This window comes from Strigops habroptila, chromosome 17, assembly GCF_004027225.2.
Source record: "Strigops habroptila isolate Jane chromosome 17, bStrHab1.2.pri, whole genome shotgun sequence".
Classification (NCBI taxonomy): domain Eukaryota; kingdom Metazoa; phylum Chordata; class Aves; order Psittaciformes; family Psittacidae; genus Strigops; species Strigops habroptila.
The window spans coordinates 2,030,509-2,054,116 of NC_044293.2; the positions used below are offsets into that span (position 1 = coordinate 2,030,509).

Sequence of the window (23,608 nt, forward strand, 5' to 3'; positions counted from 1 at the left end):
CTGGTGGAGTCCACACTAATCAACTATGCAGTTTAGCTTTTCCTCTTACCGTAATGGTCAGTCAGATTCACTTCCACACATACCCCGTTGTTTTTGCAATTTTTCAAAACCTGAGACAAAGAAGATTGAGATAAGTCCTCATCTTTGATAGTGCCAAAATACCCCCTCCTCCAACTCCATCTTACTTTAACCACATTAGTCCAAAGCTAGTTTTCAGGCACAGAAAACCCTCATATACTTTTTAAATGAAGAACATGCATTTGTTGTCTTTCCTCTATCGTTTCACATCTCTTCGTACAACATATATGACCAGCTTACCTCTAAAACCCTCAAATATCCATTCTCTGCACACAGATGGAGTGGAGTTTTCCCAAAACGGTCCTGTTCATTGACATTAGCTCCTAGGGATATCAGGTCACTCATCATCAGATGCTGATTCTTTTCTGCAGCAAGATGTAATGCAGTCTGAGAAGAGAAGAATGGGAGCAAATCATTGTTACAGGCAAAAATTTGTAGAGTACTTCCTCCCTGTTCCTGTTTTCCTGTCTTTGCAAGGGCAGTAGACACACCATGTCCAAAAGGATGCTTGGTGCCTGACTGGGGTTTGAAAGATGTATGTATGTGATAGAAAATGCCCCTGTCTTGGCAAGTTAGCATCCTACCCGTTTCTCTGCATCCTTCTCGTTGATCTTATTTAGAGATGCAAATCTCTGTGCAAGTGCATAAGTCAGAGCTCTTTTACCCTGAGCGACAGCCTTGTGCAGTAGCCTGGAATGGAACACAGTTTTAAATGATTAGAAGACAAAGCAGTGGTTAAAATACTTAAAAATAACACTGAGAATGAATTTTAAGGCATGAAATGTTAAGGTTCACAAATGCCAATATCTTGGGATATTTAAGCGTTTAATTTGTTTAGTCTCTATACAAATAATGAAGTTGCTGATTTTATTGGTCAGGATTTCTTGGTCTTCCCTTCTTACTATTATGCCATTCCTCTCCTCTCTTGAGCAACTCCATTATTCCTTTTTGCTAACAACCTCTATTTCCTCCTCCTTTTTTAAACCATCCTTCAGTACAGGGAAAAGAGTGAAAGATATTGAAAAATCAAGAGAAGGGAGGAGGAGAGCTCAATGTCTTCTGTGTATTCAGACTTGCTGAACTACTCAAAATACTACAAGTGTTTCTCCTGAATTTAATCCTGAAAAGCACTAACTCCCCCCCGCCCCCTAAATTTGGGCATGTCTTCTTTTCCTCTTGGAAGCAAAAATAATGCATGCATTGATTTTGTTTATTTCTCCCTTGTCTTCTAGCATATCCTTGAAGAAGTCTGAATAACTGTGATGCTTGTTGCTGTTTGCTTTTTTTTGGGGGAGGGAGGGGGTAAAAGAGGGGGATGTTGACACATAACTGATAATGTTCACCATCCAGCAGAACTAGCTTATTTGGTGTGTAGTCCTGCCTTCATACATTCTTTTGAGCGTGTAACCTGATGTTTAAATACTCCACGGAGGTAAATGGGCTGTTGGAAATTTTATGTGAATATTACATAAACATGATAGCAGAAATGTCTGAACTTCTTAATTGTGATTAAATTTGTTATTGTGTGAGAATATTTTGTCTGTATTGCTTAAAAAATATGCAGGGAATATGGTAGTGGGTGGCTCATTGTAACTTTATTACATTATTGCTGAAAAGTGAAGTCTGTAATCTCATTGCATGGAAAATCATTATTCTGAATAAACTATGGTACTTCGTGGAAGAGAACAATGCTCTGTTTAGCTTTGCCTAGGTTGGTTATAAATACACTAAATTGGGAAAATGGGATTGTCTATGGGAACAGGAATTAATCTTTTTCCTACCAAGACTAGGACAGTTTATGTCATGCTTTCTGTCAATCTGATTTGATACTAGCTTCCCCAAACTAGCTGAACTGTATGGAACTTAATAAGAAATTTTAAGTATGTGTGTGTGTATATATATATATACACACATTTTATGAACAGCTCTTTCTCTCTCTAAGCCATTCTAGGGAAAATGGAACCAGTAAAACCTTTGCTTTCATTTGATTTCTAGCAAAACAGCCACTCCTAGTTCTTTGGAAGTCTATGCTCTAGACTAGCAGCATATATATGTTTTGGTGTAATCCTCCCACCCATTTTTATTACCAACTAATAACACAGGTAATTATCCTGAGAGTGTCTGCATCATGGAAAAGATCTCTTTTGCATATCTTTCTTTTTTTCAGTAGCAATTACTTGTTTTGCATGATTTTCATTTTCTTGTGAACACCTACGTATACAACTCAGCCTTTAATATTGTTAGCACTTTGAATTTGTCCTGATATCAGCTGTAGTTTGGCAATATTACTGTGAATATGGAATCTTTCTATTTTTGCTGTCTGTCTACAATTGAGTGTACTGAGGCAAGTGTGAGCTTCCCATTGAGCAAGGAAGCCTCTACTGCAAGTATGCCCAAAACAAACAGTTGAAGTTAGATCAAAGCCTCAGGACAAGAGGTGCCCCAGGAAATAGAAATCAATACGTTTCTACAGAAAAATTGGAGACCTGTTGCCATTTTCATCAGGTGCAAGCAGTTTGTCTGCTGGGATATTTCTCAGTAAACTTTCTTCCCTGTGTAGCTGGAACTGGAAGAAAGAGATGGCAGAGAGATCCTGCTGTGTGAAAGAAATCGGGGTTGACTTCAAATATCCTTCAATGTCTGCAGAGCCTGAGTGAGCTTCCAGAAGCATCTCTGAACAGCCTCTTGATGGGTTAAAGTGTGGAGATGTGTCCTGTGAAGAATGCCTCAGGAAATCTTTCTGGGTACTTGTACGTGCATCCTGCATCCACCATCTACTCTCTTTCTCACTTGTCCTTGAGAATATTCCAGGTGAATTGGACTCTTGCATGTTTTTCTGATCATGGTGGAAAGAAGTCTCTACCTCCCCCTGCAATACTGAGTTGGAATGTTTAAAACAGCAGTATGAATGCAACTTGGTTAAGCTGTGGCGTCTTTCCTGCAGGCCACCAGCTGCCTGTTTGCTTCCTCCAGTTTCCCACCAGGAGGCTTGCAGATTCGTGGAGAAGCCCTGCCAAAAGCCATCTGGCACAGAGTGCAGAGACTCCTCCTTCAACTGGCTTTTGTTCAAGTCTTCCTGCAGTACCTCCACCAGGATATCGAGGTCCTCTAAGCCTTTTAGCGTTTGCCCAACATTCTGCTTGCTCTGAAACAGCAACAAAAATGGGGAGGGCAGAAATGAGGGAGGGAAATCAGACATGAAGTGTCCTGTTCTCACTCAGTGATATAATGCGAAATATGCCTGGGGAGGCTGGCAGCACAGAGTTGAAGGTGTTATGCATACCTGTCTAAGCTGTTTCTCTGTATAAGGGTGAACTCTTCTCTTTTCTGTTGGAAAGAAATGAAGAAATAAGCTATTTTGAGTTGGGGGTTGGGGTGGAGACACATGCAAAAGATATTAGCGTCAGAAATTTTGCCCCAAATAACAGATAGGTAACACATACATGGTGGTGATGCACAGCTGGCCTGCTCCTGTAATTTAAGGGGAGCTGGGAACCAGCATGGGTCACTGACTGCATAAGAGAAGTGGTCTGGCTCTTTGAGTAGCTAACAGTGATGATGCTACTAGAAAAGGAGGCTCTGTTACCAAGAGAGGAGTTTCCTAACCTCTTTTTGCTGAGGATCCTTTGGTTACCATCTTCATTAATGAGGCTTCCTGAGGAGACAAAAACACCCAACTCAATCTGAGATGCTTGCACGTAAGAGAAGATGACACAGTGGCAAATGTTGTAGCACAAAGTGAATTGAGAGACTGCAGGTGAATAAATTTCCATGAGTGGGTAATGCATGGCAGCCTTATCAAGATCTTTACAACAGAGCAGGTATTTGGAAGTCTACCAGCTTCTTGGGCTGTTTTTGCAAGTTGTTCAGAAATTTGGGTTGCTAGAGCAAAATTTTTATTGTTTCTTGGGCCATCTTTGGCTTGATTGCGTGGCTTATAGTATCCACGGCATGAAGAGGTTCTTGATGTCACTGTCTTAGAAATGTTCCTAGCATAGGCCTTTGTCATGTTTAAAACTTTGTATGTTCTCCACCTCCATCAAAACCATTAAGGTGGTAGATGGAAGAAGCAGTGGCTGCGGGTGTAACCTCTCCAGAACACTGGCAGAGTTGAGTGTGTGATTTGCACATACCAGGATCCCAGACCTCTGGGAGCAGCCTTTCTAAACTCAAGGAGAGTCCTCACCTTGCTGTGAGCTGGGTCCAGGCCTTTGGAAAGACGAACTTTTCTCAGTAATTCCCGTACCGGCATCTTTACTCTCACACCCATGTAGCGCTTCTGAGGAGGATCAGACCTAAGTCCAGAGTCTGGAAAAGTCATAACACGATGCTTAAAGTAACATAATTCTCTGAGCTACTGTAGGACAGTGGGAGGAAGAGGTCACCCTGAGAGAAGGCTTGTGATTCTGATGTTCATCATCAATTGTGGGAAATTTCCACATCACTCTCCGCATTCCTTAGCTCTGGCCTACTTCCTGCTCAGCAATTGCTTTAATGCATTGTGTCTCATACTACAACAGACTGTGGGACCTCACAAAGGGAATCCTTTTCTTAGGAAACAAACCAAACAAACCCCAAAGCTGGCTGTGGGATCTTTAATCTGAGGGCATAAGCAGAGAGTTGAGTTAACCTGCAAATTACCACATGAAGACTGTTGTTAAACTGTAGTGTGCAGGGACAGCTTCAGTTCTTCAATTTTGACTGCAAGAAGAGGAGAGACAGTACCAAGTGTAAATGTGGCACTGGAGCTGGAAAGAGGACAATAGGGGCAGGGTAGCAATGCAGAAGGAAATTCAGATGAATGCTTGGGAATAAGAAGAAAAGGAAGTCATATGTTTCTGGTTTAAAGCTTTCAGTTGTGCAGAAATAAATACACTATCTTGAGACTTGGGTTGGGACAGTTTTTCTTGATGCCCTTCAGCTCAGGGTGCCATAGTGACTTAGAGGACATGATTACTTTTGGGGAATATGTCAACACTGTTTAGATTACTGCCCCTCTTAGTCATGTTCTGGTTTTAATCTTTTGCTGACTTTGCAATTTCCTATCTGTCCTGTGGTTTGTTATATTGACTTCAATGGAACGATAAGGAACAGAGCTGTTTCAAAATTGAGATAGTGATACTATATCCAGAGTCTTTCTCCAGAGGTTCTTGATGTGTTTGGAAGTCAATGTGGTGTGATTCAAAGGGAAGCAATGATTTTCTGTAGTGAAATGTAATAGTTATTTGAGAATATATGTAGTTGTCCAAACAAGCTTGTCTTCGTCAAAACAAGCTGTTCTGTAATTGTTTGTGTTAGGTCTTCTTCCATCTTGTACTTGAATCCCTAAACTTGAAAGACTTGCCCAGATTAGGAGCTTAAATATGTTGCTTTTGAAATACCTTTTATGTAATACTGTGTCCCACCCTCCTCCCCCTTTCGAGAATTATCTTCTTCATATAGAATGCATTCAGTAACAGCTATTGTCATTATAAACTGATAGCTTTATTGATTAGATCAGGGGCTTCCCAACTAGTTAGCACATAGAATACACCACATAGAAATTCACTGTTCCAATAAGCCTGAGTTTTGGGAGTTGGATTGTGGGCTACTGAGAATAACGCGTCATCCAGCAGGATCTTGCTGGAGCAGAGGGAAGATTCTCTTCCTAGTGCAGCTCATGGCATGAGGAATAGAAACATCATTTGTGATTTAAACACTTACGATTAAGCCACGCAGCAGCCTAAAATGAAAAAGGTGTATGAAGCTTGGGTGAGTAGTCAGCATTAAGGAAAACACGAGGTGCCTGTAGCAACGTTCCTCCTGACTAAAATCTGTGTGTGCACTCTATAGCTTCAGCAGCTGCTAAGTGCTGTGGAGAACTGTAGGAGCTCAACAAATGGAAATGGTGCACTTCCCCAAACTTGGGATGTCTCAGAATAGGTAATATTGGCATGGAAACCAGCCACACAAGCTGTAGTTTCTGGTTGTGTGATATTGTTTCTCTTCCCTGCTCCAGGCACGAGAGACCAACACCTTTTCAGAAGGAGGGTGTTGAATCCCAAGTAGCAAATAGTGCATTTTGAATATATATTGAATTGCCATTTCGTCCTAAGATTTCTGGCATTTCTGAATGTTTAACCTGTCACTGAATAATGAAAACTTTGGAACCTCAAAAAACCATAGTTTATTTCTCCGATTGTTCTAGAAATGAGAATAATTCCTTTTTTAGACTGGTGTTTTAGTGATGAAACTCTGTAGAGTATTTCAAAGGCCTCCCTAAAAAGCTTTATAATAACCCCCAAACAATCACTAATATATTATTATCTTTCAAGCTATTTTACAGTAAAAATGCTATTAGATGGATCAGATTAAATGTCAAATGTATCCTTGAAATTGAAGAATTCAGCAAAGGCAGTGATTCACCAAATACACTTTCATATGACTTTATAATGTTAATAACTAAGAAGGTCATATATATTACGTTGCTGTTAGATTCAGAACCAAACTTGCAATTCAGAATGTAAATGATCAGCAAAATGCTAGACAGAAATGGCGGAATATTGAGCATCCTTTACAAAACAGAATAATTTCTGACTTCAACAGCAGACCATAACAAAATAAAAACAAGACATCAGTAGGAAAGTGTGCTGTATATTTTTGATATTATTGCCATAGAAGCCTAATATGTGCTACTGTTAGTACAGCTCTCTGCTATCACTAAAGCAGTTGCAAATCAGTGTATTTTACCACTTTGCAAAAGAAGCATAATAGTGTTGCATAAAGTAGAAAAGGTGAATAAAGATTTGATCTTACCAGAGGGAGCAGACATCTCTTGAGGTTTACATGAAGGAGGAAGGTAGATCTTGGGACTTGCAGCGTTAAATTCAGTTAATCCAGAGTCTGGCAATGATGGGCTCTGTTGAAAATAGCTTTTGGGACTGGCCGTTTCCCCAGGCAGTGGAGATCCCTGGCCTGGACTATAGCCAGAGTTTTCATTTTCACTGGTGTTTTGATTGACCAGTAATTCAGGACTCATGCAGACTGTTTGCAACATTACCACTGTGTGTGTCAAAAATGATGAAACAGAAGAGGGGAGGGAAAAGCTTATTCGGTTGTCTTAAAAAAAAGAAAAAGGAAAAAGAAAGAAAAATCAGTCCAGTTTCACATTGAGAACATGGTAATTGTATTTAATTCTCCAGTATAATTAGCAGCTATGAGCTGAGTTCAGCTTCCTTCTCTTTTTAGCAACAAGTTACAGCAGCTGCAGAAAAGCCAGCCTTGGAATCCCAGCAGTCACTGGAAACAGCTTTTGAGAGTTTCTTGGCTGCAATTCTCCCTTGCTCTTTATAGTCAGGTATGGCTTGAGGGACGTCAGCCTGGGAAGGCCCCACCCTCTTTCCTAACAATCAGCAGCAGCTGATGAAGAAATGACTTTTCCCAAGAAGATATTGAGTACAAGTTGAAAAGTATTTTTGCTTAGGTACGAGGCAGAAAAATTCAACTCTGGTTGATTTACTGCAAATGGCTTGAGTAGGGAAGAGCAGCTTCTGACCATTAGACTAGTTGACAGGATTGCGCAAACAAGTAACTGATCCTGAAGTAAATGGTTTGTGAATTCTTAGGAAAGAGCCAAGGCTGTGAATGAGGACCTATTGCTCACAGCCTCCGTGAAGCAAAAAGAAATAATAATCCTTAAACATGAGATTTCAGCTAAAGAAGGACAGCGTTTACCATCAGCATTGCTTTGAATCTGTGAAGAGAGAGGAGTGCTATATGCTCTGTTAAGGACAATATTGTTTCTGTTTGTTCGGGGGTTTAGGGTTTGGTTTTGTTTTTGCAAGGAGGGATTCTTAAATACTGTGACAGGTGCAGCTACTAAAACTCAGTAGGATTAAGAATCTATTTGGATGGATACTCTTCTTATGAGAAGTCTATTTCTTTGTCACAAGGGGGCTTCACTATCAGGTTTAAACTGCATTCTCATGTCCCTGGAAAATATATTTCACTGTAGAATCCTACTTGTGAGCTAGGACATTTTGACTCAATAAGCAGATATTTCTCTTGAGTACCTAGTTTGGAGAAAGATTACAATGCTTATTAAATGCAGCAGCTTCCTTAGTGGTGTCTTGGAAAGCATTCCAGCTTTATTCCCAAGCAGATTCATCTTATATATCAGTTTGAGCAGAAAGCAGCCAAACTTCCTGGAGCAAAATAGAAGATCAATGTTACGTATGTGTTTTAGTTTAAACTGGATAATGACTCCTCTCTGCAGACCTGCACAATCCTCTGTCTTCTATATCCTGTACTGAGTGTAATAACTCCAGTCTCGGGGGTGTTGAAAGAATTATTTAGGTATTGATCAAAGCCAGGAGATGTGATGCTAGTAGAATCAGGACCCAATCTACATGCAGTAGCACTGGGAAGGCTATTACTTGCATCCCTGCCCATAGGTCTTACTATCTAGTAATGTTACTGTTTGGATCTGAAAAACATGAATGCACTGGGGAGAGGCAAGGTCAGTGCACCCACATATTTGCATGGCTGCCCATGATTTCAACTAACAAGAGCGACACAGTTCTCTTATTCCTGTGAAATCCACAGGGCTCTGTAAGGTCATGTTTGGGGATAAAGGACATGTAGTGAACCAATATTCCAGTTTCTTCCTTAATGGGTTGTAATAAGTTTGCTTAAGGGATTTGTTAAAGAATGTTTTGGAAGTTAAAAGGTTATTTACCTTCCTGACATGGAGACAGCCACAAAGAGTGTCTATTTTTAACTAAGGACACATTCTGCTCTGGTAAATATTTTCCTTCTGTTTCAACCACTTTGCCTTATACATTGTATGAGTCTAGAACAAGCTGGAGGCAGGGTCAAGTTCCTTAGTGACATGAAACACTACTATTCTGTAAATGGTACTGTTCAAATCAGTAGCCTCATTTAAGGAACTACTCAACATTTGTATAGGTGGGAGAATTTGGCCTAATGCAAACAGGAAATTACTGTGGTGAATAACTGTATTTATTGGGCAGTAAATCACACCAGAGATTTATCATCTTTCTTTTCTTTTCCATACTCCAACCCATATGTTGAATAGTTTTCATTGCTTGTTTATAGTATGCTACTACATTCACAGTGAAAGCAGGAATTAGCCTGGTTTTATGGTACAGAAAGGACCAAAATACATTCCTATAGCCATGAGAAGAGAAGCAGACTTCTAAAACTAGCAACAAAAACCTTGGAAAGTGGCCACTACAAGAAACAGTCTCCTGGGCTTTGTATTTATATAACTGGGAATCTTGTGGTTCTCCTGCTTCCAACTTCAATAGGTACCTGATATTGTAAGTGAATACTGTGTTGCTCTAATTTCAATTAATCAGCTCTTATCAGCCTTATTTTTATATATATATATATATATACACATACAAGTATTACTGGAAATGGATAAAGGTCTTCAGTGACAGTTGTCTGGGGAAAGGAATGAAGTCAAAACACAGGTTTGGTCATAAACAGAACTGTCTGAGTGTTTGGAAGAGGCTGGTTTGTACTTCCCATCTTCTCTTCATGCTTCCCCATAGGAAAAATTGCATGCCAGATCTTTGTGTTGGGTGGTTGTTTTTTCCTTTTTCTCTTTTAATTTATTTCCTTTTTAGGTATACTGGTTATTTACTGGTGTGCTGGTTTAGGTATTCTGATTACTGATGTAATATTTTCAGCAAAAAGGGCCACCACCATCTGGAAGTTCCCAGTGGAACTTCCTCTAATTGTTATTAGAGCGATTCCTTTCTGACTGATTATTGATGGGCAGCCCTGCAAATCTCTCCATGTAACTTTCAGGTTATGCTGCCAGTGGGTAGAACTCCTTTTATATCTTTGGGTATAGGATGAATGCTCTCTAGCTTCCTTCATCCCTTGTTGCTACATGTTTCTTTAGCGCACACACCCACTTTAACGGCATTTGTTGGGTTAGGTGTTTGTCTGTCTTTCCTTTTAGATGCTGTTGGTTTGCCAACTGTTAACTCACCTAACTATGAAATCCTCTTGGCAAAGTTGCCTTTGTTAATATTCTCTTTCACATATGTAGGGATCAGGAGACAGTGGGTTTAATTTGCACTACTGTAGGAGCCAAACATAAGGTTTTCTCCTGCATGTGCTTTCAATGTCTGATGAGAATACAAATAAAATATCAACCACATGCACATAATTCTTTTTAAAGGTGATCATTGCACTGTGTAAATAGGTCTTGAACTAAATGGATGACTAGTAATTTAGAAGGCACTTACTGAATAATGAAGCTGCATAAAATGCAGAACTAGTACAGAACGTGACTGGATTTTTCCTTCTTCTGAGCATCTCTCCTGGGAAGCAGTGCTCTTTCGTGGAGGTTCCATTTGCATGCCCTCAGTGGAAAGCTTAAATTATAATGTGCTCTAGATGTGCATGCTTCTAACTGCTGACATCCACGCTGCCAGTGAAATGGGATTGCGGTGCTGCAGTCTTTGAGTTTGTGAGACATGGAGTTTGTCTCATATTTCCATAGTGAACAGGAATACCTAATTAGCTCTGCTGAGACAGGCCATTGGGCAATTGTATCTGGGATGTCTGCTGACAGTGGTGTGTATATGCTGCTTCAGAAAGAAACTATAATGACAGATGTCTCTGCTGAGCAAGTGAACCTGAGCAGCTCTTAGTCATTTTGGTGACTCCGAAATATGAGCTCTACTCACCTCTTGCTGCAGTAACTGTGGAGCAAGCCAGAATTAATTCTTTTTCCCAACTGCAGTCATTCAGGTTTCCTTAGAGTGCCTGTTCTGGTAACTGGGACATCTGCTTTCCTACGGGAACTGCTTTCCTATGGCTTTGAAATCATTAGATTTGTGAGGTGAAAGATGATGTATATTCACTTAGTGGTGATTATTTTCTTCCAGTAACCACTCATCCTCTGCTTTACCTTTAGATGACAGAAATTAGAACATAGGATATGGACTTGGTCAGTTTTCATACATGGGTTGCAGCCGTAATGAGGTGCAATTGACAAGATCATTGTCACTTTTTGCATGATTTTTATTGCAAATTTCCAAGAATTATCTGCTACTGACTATTCTTTAATAGTGCCCCATGGCTACTTCTAAATGTTTTCCTTGGATTCAGAGCTCCCTAGCGATGACAGAGATGGTATGTTCAGACTATTTTTACCTACCTACAATACCTTTTATTCAACCATGATGAAATTTCTCTTGTGTCAGATTGCCAGTTTTACTCAGTCCCCCACGGATATCAACAAAGAAATTTTCCAGACTGTTTGCACCTCTTTAGATGGTGACAAGTAAAGTCGGTTCTCCTTGTGACATTAGTTCCAATGCTGTTGTACGTAGTAAGCAGAGTCAGTTAACTGTCAACAGCATTCAGTTCTCTTCTAAGTTGTCTGGTCAGGTCTTGAGGTCTTGAGGATAACTATAGGTTATCAAGGGTGAAGAGACCATTTTGATCTGCCCACTTTCAATGCCTTAGGGAATCTGAAGATGTGATTTGATTTCTTCTGAGTACAGCTCTGAGAACTCAGTCTCCACGCAAACATGTACAATAGTATGCTTGTTTTTTGGTGTTTTTCTGGAAATCATAAGTAAGGAGAGAAACTAACTCTGAGCTACTATAAAGTGGTTTGCTGGTGGTTCTGATCTGAACTGTGTTGTTAACCTAAAACTGGCGCATCTGATCCATTCTATGAAGCAACAGTGACCTCCCATGGGCATAGACGAGCTGTGAGTGCTGTGTGTTTCTACTTCATTGACTTGGCAAATCCATTATTGATCATCTAATCCTAAATTATATGCAAGATTTCTCAGCTTTCCAAATAATTACCCAGGTATTAATCTTGTTTTGGTATAGATTTTCACCAGCCTATAGCTGTCACAAATACTCAGCAAAGCTGAAGGCAGAAGTGTACATTTAGGGGCCTAATCTGCATGCAAAGACAAAAGGGAAAAAAATCTTGTTATTGGGAGAATTGTGATGGGTTATTCTTCGGGTGCTTCTCACTCTATTTTTTTCAGTAAGAAAGGTTTTTATTCAGACAGACCTTGGAAAGATGTTGCAAGAAGAAATTTGCAGATGTTTCCTCTGTAGTTACAGAGTACCAGTGTGAAGTGATTTCGAAGCATGGCTCAGCACTTTGTGTTTCTTGTTAAATGCTGAAAATCTACTGTGTTTAATTTTCCATCATCCTTTTAATTTACGACAGTTAAAAACCAAAACCGAGCCAAGAAATTCGAGAGCGCGATAGAAACTGTTGTCCCTGGTATCCGAAGGTCTGTCGCTAGATGGTGCTGTGCATTAGATCGCGGGAAAACCTCACTAGCCAACAAATCTCATCAGCTACAAAGAGCGAGCAGCATAAAGGGGAATATAGAGAAATCTCATGTTGAAACGAATCAGATTTACCGATATTTCCCTGTGCTCCCCAGTGTTGGTTTAAAATGTGCATCAGTGGGGAATGTGGCAGAAATGCCGTTATCATTACTTTTCTCTCCCTACAGAATTGGTGACTTAAACTATTTTAGAACAGCCCAGGTGGAAGCTCAGGTGAAATTATTAATCTCAAAGGATTCAGAGAAGGTAGAATTTAAATGTGGGTATTGTAGAACACATGGGACTGTGTGGCACAGATCATGTCGTGATCTATGGCTTGATTCATGTGCTTAGGTATCTTGTTATTTTAGGTAAGCTGCATGTCCCACAGCCCCTTGAAGAGTGCAGGTCTGTGAGTGCTGTGTCACACCTGCCAGCTCCTCACAGACGTCTTGGGTACCCCAAAGCATCTCGGCAGAAGATGCACATAAGGCAGTCGACTCTCACTCTGAATGTCTTTATAATGTCTTGCTATAAATATCATACTTACTCCTCCTTTTTTCTACTGTCTATATGTTTCCGAATCTCAAGATTGACTGTTCTGCTTTCTGCCATTCATGTCTCAGAAAATATCCCTTTTTGTCTCTCTGTAGCTTTTTGGAATTGTTAATAGGGGTGTGAATTTAATTTAGACTTGTACATCCGTGCCAGAGCAAAGCTCTGGTAAAATAGAGCTATAGAGCTGGCTCTATTTGACTTTTTTTTATTGCTGGCTCTGCAAAGTGTAGACTCAATGTAAGGATGCACAGTTAGGGTTAATATTTTGTGTCCATGAGCTAGAGCCACAAACACGTATTCTTTTTCAGACTGGGCACTTGAGCAGTCTTCTCTATTTACAGGGTTTTTTTCTCTCCTTTTTTTTTTTTTGAAGGATCATTTATCCGCTTAGTTATTGAAATACAATGACATGGCTGGCAGCCAGTCAAAATACCTGGTTTCTCCAACTCTTTCACAATATTGTCTCACCTTTTAATTCCTGCCCCTGACAGACACAAGTGCATGGGATCTGCTGTTGTTCTGTTGGGAGACTGTTGCTACTCAGTTTTGCTTGCTTAGTTTGAGAAGTGACCTATTCCATGTGAACAAAGGTGGGGAAGTTGAGGCCCAAACCCCTAATTTTTCAGATTATTTTCCTACACTACTTATATTTGCAAATCCTTTCTCTTCATTCTTGTCCCATCTTGACTGAGATGGCTATAAAATGCTTAACAATCAGTTTTCTTTCTTTTTCTGCTTAATCTCAGACTCAGTGGTGATCAAGTGGAGAATGTCACTTAAGGATACAAGGTTGCTCTCTGCCATGTTTTATCTTATAGTTGTCTTAGGTCTGCCTTTGCTGGCAGGGACTCAGTAAAGCACTTAAGTCAGGAAGTTAAGTGCTAGCCTGACATCAACCATAAACATGTGCTATTTGAATTGGGACCTTTGCACTTTTTCTTTATGGTAGTTAAATATTCCATGAGGTTTCTTGGTGTACCAGTTTTGTCATCAAGCGAGGCATGTATACAAAGGTATTGAGTTTGCTCTTCAAAGACATGTGATGACTGAATAACTGAGTATGTCTGGCTGGGCTTGATACAGGCTCAGTTGTGGCGAACACAAAGAAAAGTTTGGTGATTCTCCAGTGGGTTGCTCATAGGGCAGCAATCAGTGAGGGGAGAAAACACTAAAATGCAAACTGTACAGTTAGCTATGATATTTTAATTTGTACAATTCACTGCACCGGTCAAAATTATTCCAGTAGCTATGTGAATTCTATGTGTGAAAGGGTTACGTGGGGGACATTTAATCTCACAGGTGACTCCTGATCTCTTATACTCTGCTCTGCCTGGTGTGTTTTTTGAAATCTAAATCTTCTGTCTGGGTGTCTGATTCTCTGTGGGATATCAGAAGATTTGTGTTCAAATGAATCTCTGTATAAAGAGTAAGGGCAGTTTCATGTCCTGCTTATATTCCCTGTAGCAGGTAAGCTTCAAGTTACCTGTATTAGAGTAGAACTTCTCAGAGTAGATGGAGAGGCAAACCACTTCTATTAGCACACAACTCTTTTCCAGTATATCTTAGTCCCTTGATGTTGAATTTCTACTGCCTTTGAAAGGAATTCGAACAACTTCTAACATTCACTCAAGATAATTGCCAGAAACTGTCTACTTCTACAACTTCTACAACCTCAGAGAACCTCTCATCTCAAAAAAACAATCCAAAAAACCCAAACCATATAAACATTGTTTCTTCATATCTGCATATCAGGGAGTCTAGAGAGAGAGAAGGGCAGCCTATTAGTCGTTCAGCAAGCCAGAGCAGCTGAATGAGCCAAGAATTAACATGGACCAAATTGCAAATGCTCTCCTATTAACTGCAATTAGCTACATAAAAATTTGCTTATTTAGAGTTAATAATTAAAGTAATTCGTAAGTGGGGATAAGAAAATAAAGGCCCTAAATCCATTTTTCCCTTCTGGACAAATATATTGAAAGTCACAAACAACAATGGTTTGTAATCTGGGGTCAAGTTTCAGAGGCTTTTTCCCATACACTGAGATTATATTTCACTCCCTATGGCCTTCATCCAGATTCTTTCAGCACCAGGGAAGTGACTCCTGCTGAGGTCAGTTAACACAGTCCTACCATGGCTACATAAGAAAAGAGAGAAGTGATTTCATACAGACCTAAAAATGCTACTTGCTGTGTGTATGGTTGGGCATGATTCTGCCTAGACTATGTAACAAGGGAAGAGCCACTGACTATGTAGCTGATTCAACGTGGGAAAAAAGAGGCAAGTGTCCCCTAACTTGCCCTGACAGAGATGGGTAGGGTTAGGATGTTACTTTGCCCTTTGGCAGTTATTAGAAATGTGATGCTGAATGTTTCCTGATTACCTTAGAAATTTAAAGCTTCTAGAGATTTCCTCTCATTTATAGAATTTATGCTGGTCGTGTCTGAAAATTTGTCATGCTTTTCTGAGATATACCAAGAAAATCTTATCCAAAGCATGCACCTAGTACCTGGTCTTTACAGCCAACAGTGGGGAAGATCAGAGATGCTGGAGCTATTGTCATTGCTTGTAGTATTATTGCATCTTTGAAACAGGAGTAAAAATAATTATCCCTTGTCCTTGATCTAAAGCAGTTACTTTGCAAATGGGGAAATAATTCTATATTTTTAAAAAATAAAACAAACCAACAAACATTTCCTGTAGAAAATGAAGGCAGGAATTCAGTAAGATTCTGGCTGGCCTGAGAGGACATAGCAAGCAAAACCCTGCTTGTGGTGAGCAGTTGAGTTCATGAGATGCGAAGTTAACACTTAATTGTGAAATTTGATCCAGGCATTGCTATACTAATCTCTGGGTAATAACACAATGAATAAGAGCAGAACCCTGAAAAACAACTCTGTAAAATTTCCGAGGTTACTGAACTACTTTATTTGTTCAGTATTGTGTATAGTATTGCTTTTTGGTTTTCTTTAATAATTGTGACATCTGGTATTTATCTAAAAATGAGGAAGTCTACCCTATTTATCAACAAGACTAAGAATTGTATTCAGCAGCATTCAGTTCCTTTGTAGCAGAATAAACTAATCTCTAAGAGTTTTATGTATGCACAGCTCTCTTGTGATGTAGCTTTAATAACCAAGCCTTTATGTTTTTTTAAGCTTAGGCACAAAGTTTAAGGAGAAATGTCACAATAAGACTGGGATGTATGAGGGATCTCACAGGGGCCAAAGATTGGTGAGGTATATAGGATGGTAAAGTGAACATTAGTCTCAGTTCAGAACTTTAAGAGAATTCTTGCTGATCTTTATGGGGCCTGTTCCTGTTGCCACAGCTGAGCACGTGCTTACACAGTCTCCTGAACTGAGACTTAAGCAGTAACACAGTTCTGGGTGTACTTAAAGTGTATTAATTAGCTACGGTGCTTAGTGGAGGGGAGAAAATGTACTAAGCATTCAATAATTGCTTCCTCCTTATATTTCAAAATTGCATTCCCTTTTCATTGAAGTCAAGGAAAGCCTAGAGGTAGACAGAAATGGTGACAGTAGCCGCAGCCTAAGTAAAACACAGTGTTTGTGTGCAGCTTGTAGAGCATTTGGTAGTTCTATTTCAAAGGTGGATGTGTTGCTCAAGCAGTTGTAGAGCTTTGAACTGTTGAATTGTCACAGCAACTATTGCATGGTACACAGCAACAGCTTGAAAACATCTGTCTGCAGTTGTTCAACAGGCAGAAATGTGGAGTGGTTGTTCAGAGCTTTTGTGTTATAATGCAGGACACTCAAATACGTCAACCCTGTGCTCATTCTTCCAGGCACCTGTGTTCAGACTTTCTTCCCAGAAAATTAAAGCCTTTCTGTTGTGGATATGAGCTCCCAGAGAAGTCCTCCAATTCACACCATATTTTGCCGTCTACAGTTGCTTGTGTACAATAAGCTTTGTCAAGTCAAGCACGCCACGCGCTGCAGATGAGGAAAATAACATGTATCTCATAACCCTCCAATAACAGTCCATGAATACATCTTCATTCTGTACAACTCATGTCTCCTGGAAATCCATCGAAGAGGATAAATGAGAAAAATGCTACTCTTGAGTAGTTATATTTTATGGCAATATATTTATTTGTGATAGGAGCGATTTACTTAGAATTGTTCTTGCTATAGTTCATATCATTCGCTTGAGCCATGAATAAATAAATGATTGTTATGTCAGCTTTTGAGGATCTGACTCTCTGAGCAAACCAGTCTAACCTGGCAGTTGTTTGGGTTGGTTTCTTGCCACGTGTAATTTTTTTTTCTTGAGCAGTAAGTTCCCATGAAAGTGCCAGTATATTCCCCCTCATTGTGAGTTAGTATTTCATTAGCATAAATCATTTCATATCTTGTGGAGTCTGACCTAATTTCTCTGAGTACAAACCTGCATCGAATCCTTCTTTGTCATTTGTATTGGTGGGTAGATTCCAGTACCACTGCCTTACGCTATATAGCTACTGCCCCTATAATTTCTGCTCTTAAAATATTTCATTCTTTAGGCTCAGAGCTCTTATCTCTGTCAGCAAGTCCTCCGTTCAGCTAAGGATTACACAGACACAGGAGAAATGGAAACACCAAACAACTCCATAGTGTGATACCTAGGATTTTTTTATGGCCGTACTGGTAGTCCCTTGGAGAACAGTAACCAGCTGATGGAAATGGCCACAAGAAGAAGTTTTACTCTCATCAGGAGAGTGTATGTGTCTCACTTCAGACCACAGTCTTAGCTGCCTTAAATTAGGGAAAATTCCAGCAAGGCTTTGCTAAGTGAGCCAGTGCGCACAGCACAAGTGCTGTATTCCTGCAGTAAACTGCATCACATTCCAAAAATCCATACTTATTAAGACATGGAGGTGAAAGATGACGCAGCTTTATAGGATATGTAACTGACTGAGGTTATGTTTGTGTAGGCAAATGAGAAAATGCAAAAATACAGGTGTTGCTTGGAATTTGCTCCTCTTTATCCAGGGTTAAGAGGCTAATGGAAGCACAACTCACACAAGGAGATCCTGCTTTCAAGAAAAAAAAAAAAAAGAAGAATTAAATATTTACCTACTAAAAGAAATGCCGATTGACAGATTAAATATGCAAGTTCTTTGTTATCATTCCAATAATTCCAGAACAAAAAGTCGGAGTTGAAGGAGGAGCAAATATCTGGTATAAGCCTTACACCTGTGCAAAGCAAGAAGAGACTTGCCACCTTCAGCTCTCTTCAGCACAATGATCCCCTAGAAACTCTGCAACTCTTGCTCAGTCCTGCTGTATCCTTTTCTACCTCAGGTGCATATTTTTTATCCTCTTGCCACTTGTATATACTAAAGGGATTCATGAGAGGAACTGAGCTATCTAATCTGTAAATTCCTACATTGAAATAAACCAAGCGAACATGACTAAATTGATTTTGAGGGACCTAGACAGATTCACACCCCTGTGGAATGGTCACTGGTGCAAGTGTTGTGTGAACAGACATTTCTGATGCTTTTGCTGTTTGCTTTGGTCTGATCCAGAGGCTACAGGTCCAGCTTTAGGTGGGATATATGCACAAAAGTTCAAGTTTTTTCAGTATTGAATGGGCTTGAGCTTCAGTGAGTAGTGGATGCTCTAAATTTTGCACTGAATGAAACTTTCTGGAAGAAATTTATCCTATAGTTTCAGCCTTTCTCAGGCTATTGCTTTGATCACTGGGTAACTCACAAGCCCTTTTCTCTAGCCACTAAAAGGGACAGAACCTAGTGTTCAGTGAAAAGAGGCTAGAGATGGCCTCAGCTATTTTGGAGGCTTTTTTTCTGCTGTAAGTCATTACATCTACCTCCCCTGCTTGTGATGTGGTATGTAGCAATACTGGAAGCTCCATGCTTTCTATTTCTTCCCATGTGATGGTTTGAACCAACAGTCACAATCCATTCATGGTGACCTAGTGCTGTTGGCTGAGCAGTATCATCTGATTTGGTGACAGCTTTTCATGACTGTGCAAGTTAAATGCATTCATATAAATAGTCTTTATAAAGGGTGATATGGATACATGGTTTAATTTGCATTTCTACTTTGTAAAGAGCAGGGAAATTACTAGTCAACAGAACTTGGCAAGTGAATTGCTATTCTATTTGTAAGTGTCCAAACCTACCCTGATTTTAAGATTTAAGAGCAGTGTTTCTATTGGTTTTATAGGGTAATGTGTAGGGATGGGAGGTGCCCTTTTAAGAGTACCAATACAAAACATGGACCAGGACTTAACAAGCTGTTTCAGACTTCTGCAAGGCCCAAAGGCTTAGTTTCCAAGTAGCTCACAGTGTAGTACCTGTATAAACATTTTAAATGTTCAGAAAACACTTGATTTTCTTGAATTATTGCAAAGCTTGAAAATCACCCCATGCAGTGGAAATAATTTTTTTAGTCTCAGACTCAGCCCCTTAAAACAAACATTTAAATAATCATTTTAAAGCACCAAAAAGAGATTCTCCCTTATTTTTCTGCCCCCTTGAATCCTTTTTATACAAGCAGTATTATGCAAACAGACTGCAGGTGCCCTCGTAACCCAGTAAACCATAACAGCCAGAGACACATGCTGGAAAAAAATGTACAGGGAATATGCAGTATGCACATCAGATGGCACTGGGAGCTTTTACAGTCAGAATAAGAGAACTTATAGTGCCATTAGCTGGACTTTCGATGCATCAACATGAAAGGCAAAACTTTTGTGCTCAGCAGATTAGACTAGAATCTGATGAGAAATCTTTTGTATTCACAACAACTGTTCTTTAATGTTGTGCATGCAAATTAGTGGCTCCTCCTTCAGTGAAGTTTCACTGGCAATCAGGTGTCAAACATGGTTTTTGCTAGTTAGCCTCACTTTCTGAGGCTGGGTCTTGCTGCTGAAGTGAATACATGGGAGAAGACAGCTGCTGAGATTTCTCTTGCTGGGTGCCTTCATAGCTAGTGGTGAGATGCTTGCTGCAGCTGAGGTTATTAGATATAGCTGCAAATAAGCTAACACCTTCTTTTTCTTGACTACTTGTAGGTAAAGAGGATTTCAGTCTGTATGGCGCATGCCCTCTCTGTTGGGGCTGCAAATAGAGGGCAGATGAATGCTAGTGTGCATGGCAGGCTTTCAGAGGCAGATGTTTTTGTGCTAAAACTTAAGCTGAGAGTGTTAGTGTCAGTGAGGCACTGGAGTAACACTACACCTCTCAGTAACAGTGAGCTTCATCCAATCCTTCATTGCCCTCTGTGGCTTTCTGTACATACTGCTTTCCCTCAGGACAAATTGTTTTTGTTACAACAAGCTGAATGGCAGCTGATATAATCAGTAATACCCGGAGCGATAATTCTGCAGGGCTGTAACTTGCATTGGCTGCTGTGTTTGTTCTTCCCAGGGAGTGAAGTATTTAACAAAGAAATGGACAATGCTGTATATATATCTTGCTCAATAGGATAACTTCTGCATGCATTTTAAAGACAGAAAACCGAATGTATATGACACCATCAAACTGCTTGATTCCAAAACCTGCTGCTCCTTAAAACGTCAGCTCTCTAAACTTCAGACACTAAAGCTTTTTAATCTTTGCATTGCTGGGGATGCTTCCAGGACCAACTGTGCTTTAGGGAAATGGGGGATGCTGTTCACTTGGTCACTCTCTCCTGTGGGAGAAACCCACTAGAGAAGGAATGATGTTTATGTTATGCCTTACATGCCACTGAAAGCTCTTTCTGTTTGTGCTCAGGAAGGGCTGTGTATGTGCAGGACTTAAACTAATCTGCCCTGCTAAGAGCTTATGCTTGGTGCAAGGCCAATTGAGTTGCTATAGCTTTGGCTGGCACAGGACCCAGGAAGGCTTGTTTCTGTGTACTTGTGAAGACCCACCTAGCTGTGATCTGGAGGAGTGGGTTTGCCTAGTGTCAGATTCATAGCTCTGATATCAGCATGATGTGAACTTGAAGAAAGGTCTTTGGTCCCTGTGGTTGAATTTCATCTGCCTTAAAGTCAGTATCAATAAACTAGACATGGAAATCTCATCTGGTCATCTAAATTCCATTTACAGTCAAGAAAGAAACAGGCATCCTGGGGGGATCCGCCTTAACTCAGATGGGGTTGCGTGAGTTAGCTGTTGAAAGTTGTGTTTCTATAGACTAGAGATGGGATATGTAACCACTCAACTGAGTTTCTCTTCACAATCAGCATAATGGGTGTGTTAATACCTCTCATATTAAGTTTTTTTTTTCCTGTTTGCGAGCAACTGAAGGCAGTCATATTTTTTCCATAATCTATGCCCAGGGCAGTATAGTTTGAGGGCATCTGGCCAGTGCTCCAGGAGAAACAATTGCATGTTGTTAATACTTTCTGAAAAGTCCTGGTACCTCAGACCTGGCGATGAAGTGCCATAAGAGGCATTTTACTTGCTCTTACTGTTTCACCATCTTCTCTCAGAAAGTTGCCAATTTGCTCCTGAGAGATTGAGCAAATCTTACTTTACCTGCAGGATAAGGGGTTGTTTTCAGCATGAGACAACAGTAAGCTACACTTCATTAGGCCACTTATGCCTTGAGCCAAATCCAAGCAGTCAGAAAAATGTAATGGTCCCCATAAAACATGTCACAGTCAAAAAAATGAAATGGTCCCTGTAAAACATGTTGTGTCTTGTTTTACTGTGCTTCTAGTGCAAACTTCCTAGCTGCTGACTGCCGTCTTTAGAGGAGAAATGGAAAAGTAGCAATCAAGAACTTCTGGCCAGTGTGTTTCATGCCTCGTGCAGGAGACAGACCCAGCGTGTTAATGCGAAATCAGCATTAGAGTTTGACTGGATTTATTGTCGCCAAGTCTTGAAGACATCCAGAGTGAGGGACATAAGTGGTGTGTTAACCTCAAGTAGGGGTGAAGAGGGAACACAGCTGTGACCTGGCCTTTGCTCTGTCTGCTCAGGCTCTTCTCAGCATCTTCTCCTCCCAACCTCACCTATTTTCTGTTGTCAGCAGCTGGGTTTGTTTTGGCTTTTAATGCCTAGAGATACCTGGAATACTTTTCATGCTTTGCTGCATGGTTTGTGCTTTAGTAATTCCAGAAGCAGATGTCCCCCAGTGGAAATCTTTGAGCCACAGTAGAGACAGGTCCTGGAAACCATGGAGCACACAGCAAGCCTTGTTAGCCTGCATTAATTTCCAGCAAGATTCTCACCTGGTAAGGTGTTGAGTGTTATTGCAAAAGCTCTAAAATAAATAGGTTTGTGTGGCCCTGAAACCAGTGTTAATATTATTGAAGATTTTATTCACTATTTTCCCACACAACATACATGGAACAGCAAAAAAATCCCCCCTTATTTGGTAGCTGATGTCTGAGAAATTCCAGATAGGAGGAAACAGCAACAGATGGTATGGTAGAGCTTTTGTCCAAGTCAGGGAGAAGTAGAGTAACTTGAGTTACTAAACTAACTTCCTCCTTAACAGACAGATTTCCTAGGATCCTCTTTCCAAAGCTTGTTGTCCTGAAAAGTTCTTCTTTTAAGTCTTCTCCCAGAGTAGTAAGGGAAGGACATAAACCAGAAATTTCTGGTTACAGAGGTTGGAGGGCAATACAAGCTTATGGAGAGCAAGGATTTAAAGTTATCAGAGGTACATTCTAATCTGCTAATGGGATTGTCTGATGATGAGGAGCTTTCTGCAACTATGTTTGTAAAATTATTATGATTGCTAAAATCCCTGTGTGACTGCAGTCAAATGACTTAAACCACAACCAGTCATCACTGAAGCATATACTTAATACTCTAGATGAGTGTAGGCTTTCATCCCAGCTAACATATTGCACACTTGAAATGAAGCACAGGCTTAATGGTAATGCAGGGAAGTATTTAATACCTTCATCTTTCAATTCCTATAATCGTTTAGGAACGAAAGCAGCAGTAGTGACTTTTCAAGCTCATGAAGAATTACAAGGTGTAATTTGTTGTCAACAGGCTTAAAAAGTGCAGTGCCACAACAGAACATTAGTGTTATGACTGAGATCTCTGTGGAAAGGAATCATGTAAGTCACAAGAGCAGTTTAGGCCAGTAAGCTAGTTTTAAAGTTTAGGTATTTTATTCTATGTTATTGTTCTATGAGTAAATAATTCCAGGGGTACTTGTTTTCTAATGTCTTGAAAGGAACTGATTTTCACAAAAAAGCAGAATGTTTGGGTTTGATACAGCCAGTCAAGATACAGCACTGTTGTGCTTTGGGTCTTTATGTCTTAGTTAAAAGACTGAAATGTTCCATTTGTTACGGCTGATAAGAAAATACATTTATTTTGTACTAAATTGAGCGCATACGAAGCTTGAAAGGGAAACGGAAAACAATGTTTTTCCCTATATGAAAATATTTAGTGTCTCAGTTCAGTGTGTTTGTTCATTTGTTTCGAATGTTTCATTAATTTGTTACAAAGAAGAAACAAATCAGAATAACTGAGTCATAATATTTTCACAATATCGAGATGTTTAGCTGGGAAAGTCCAGGTTTACCTCACCGTAGCAATTTATGATTGGAATAGTATGATCTGATTTGTTTTGTTTTCCTGTGAAGTTATCAGATAGAACAGAAAACTTTATGCAAATTCTGGAGCCTTAAGCACCACCAGCATAATGCCGACATTTGCGCC

At 40.0% G+C, this 23,608-nt stretch overlaps 1 protein-coding gene across 1 annotated transcript in view; it reads left to right on the forward strand.

Annotated features, from left to right (window-relative positions):
- Positions 1 to 23,608, forward strand: part of POU2AF1 (POU class 2 homeobox associating factor 1) — a 70,323-nt gene that overhangs the window by 25,345 nt on the left and 21,370 nt on the right. Inside the window, exon 2 of the mRNA XM_030505465.1 lies at positions 2,639 to 3,181. Within this exon, the coding sequence (XP_030361325.1) occupies positions 2,983 to 3,181 (199 nt within the window). The 5' untranslated portion in view covers positions 2,639 to 2,982. The remainder of the gene's footprint in view (positions 1 to 2,638; positions 3,182 to 23,608) is intronic.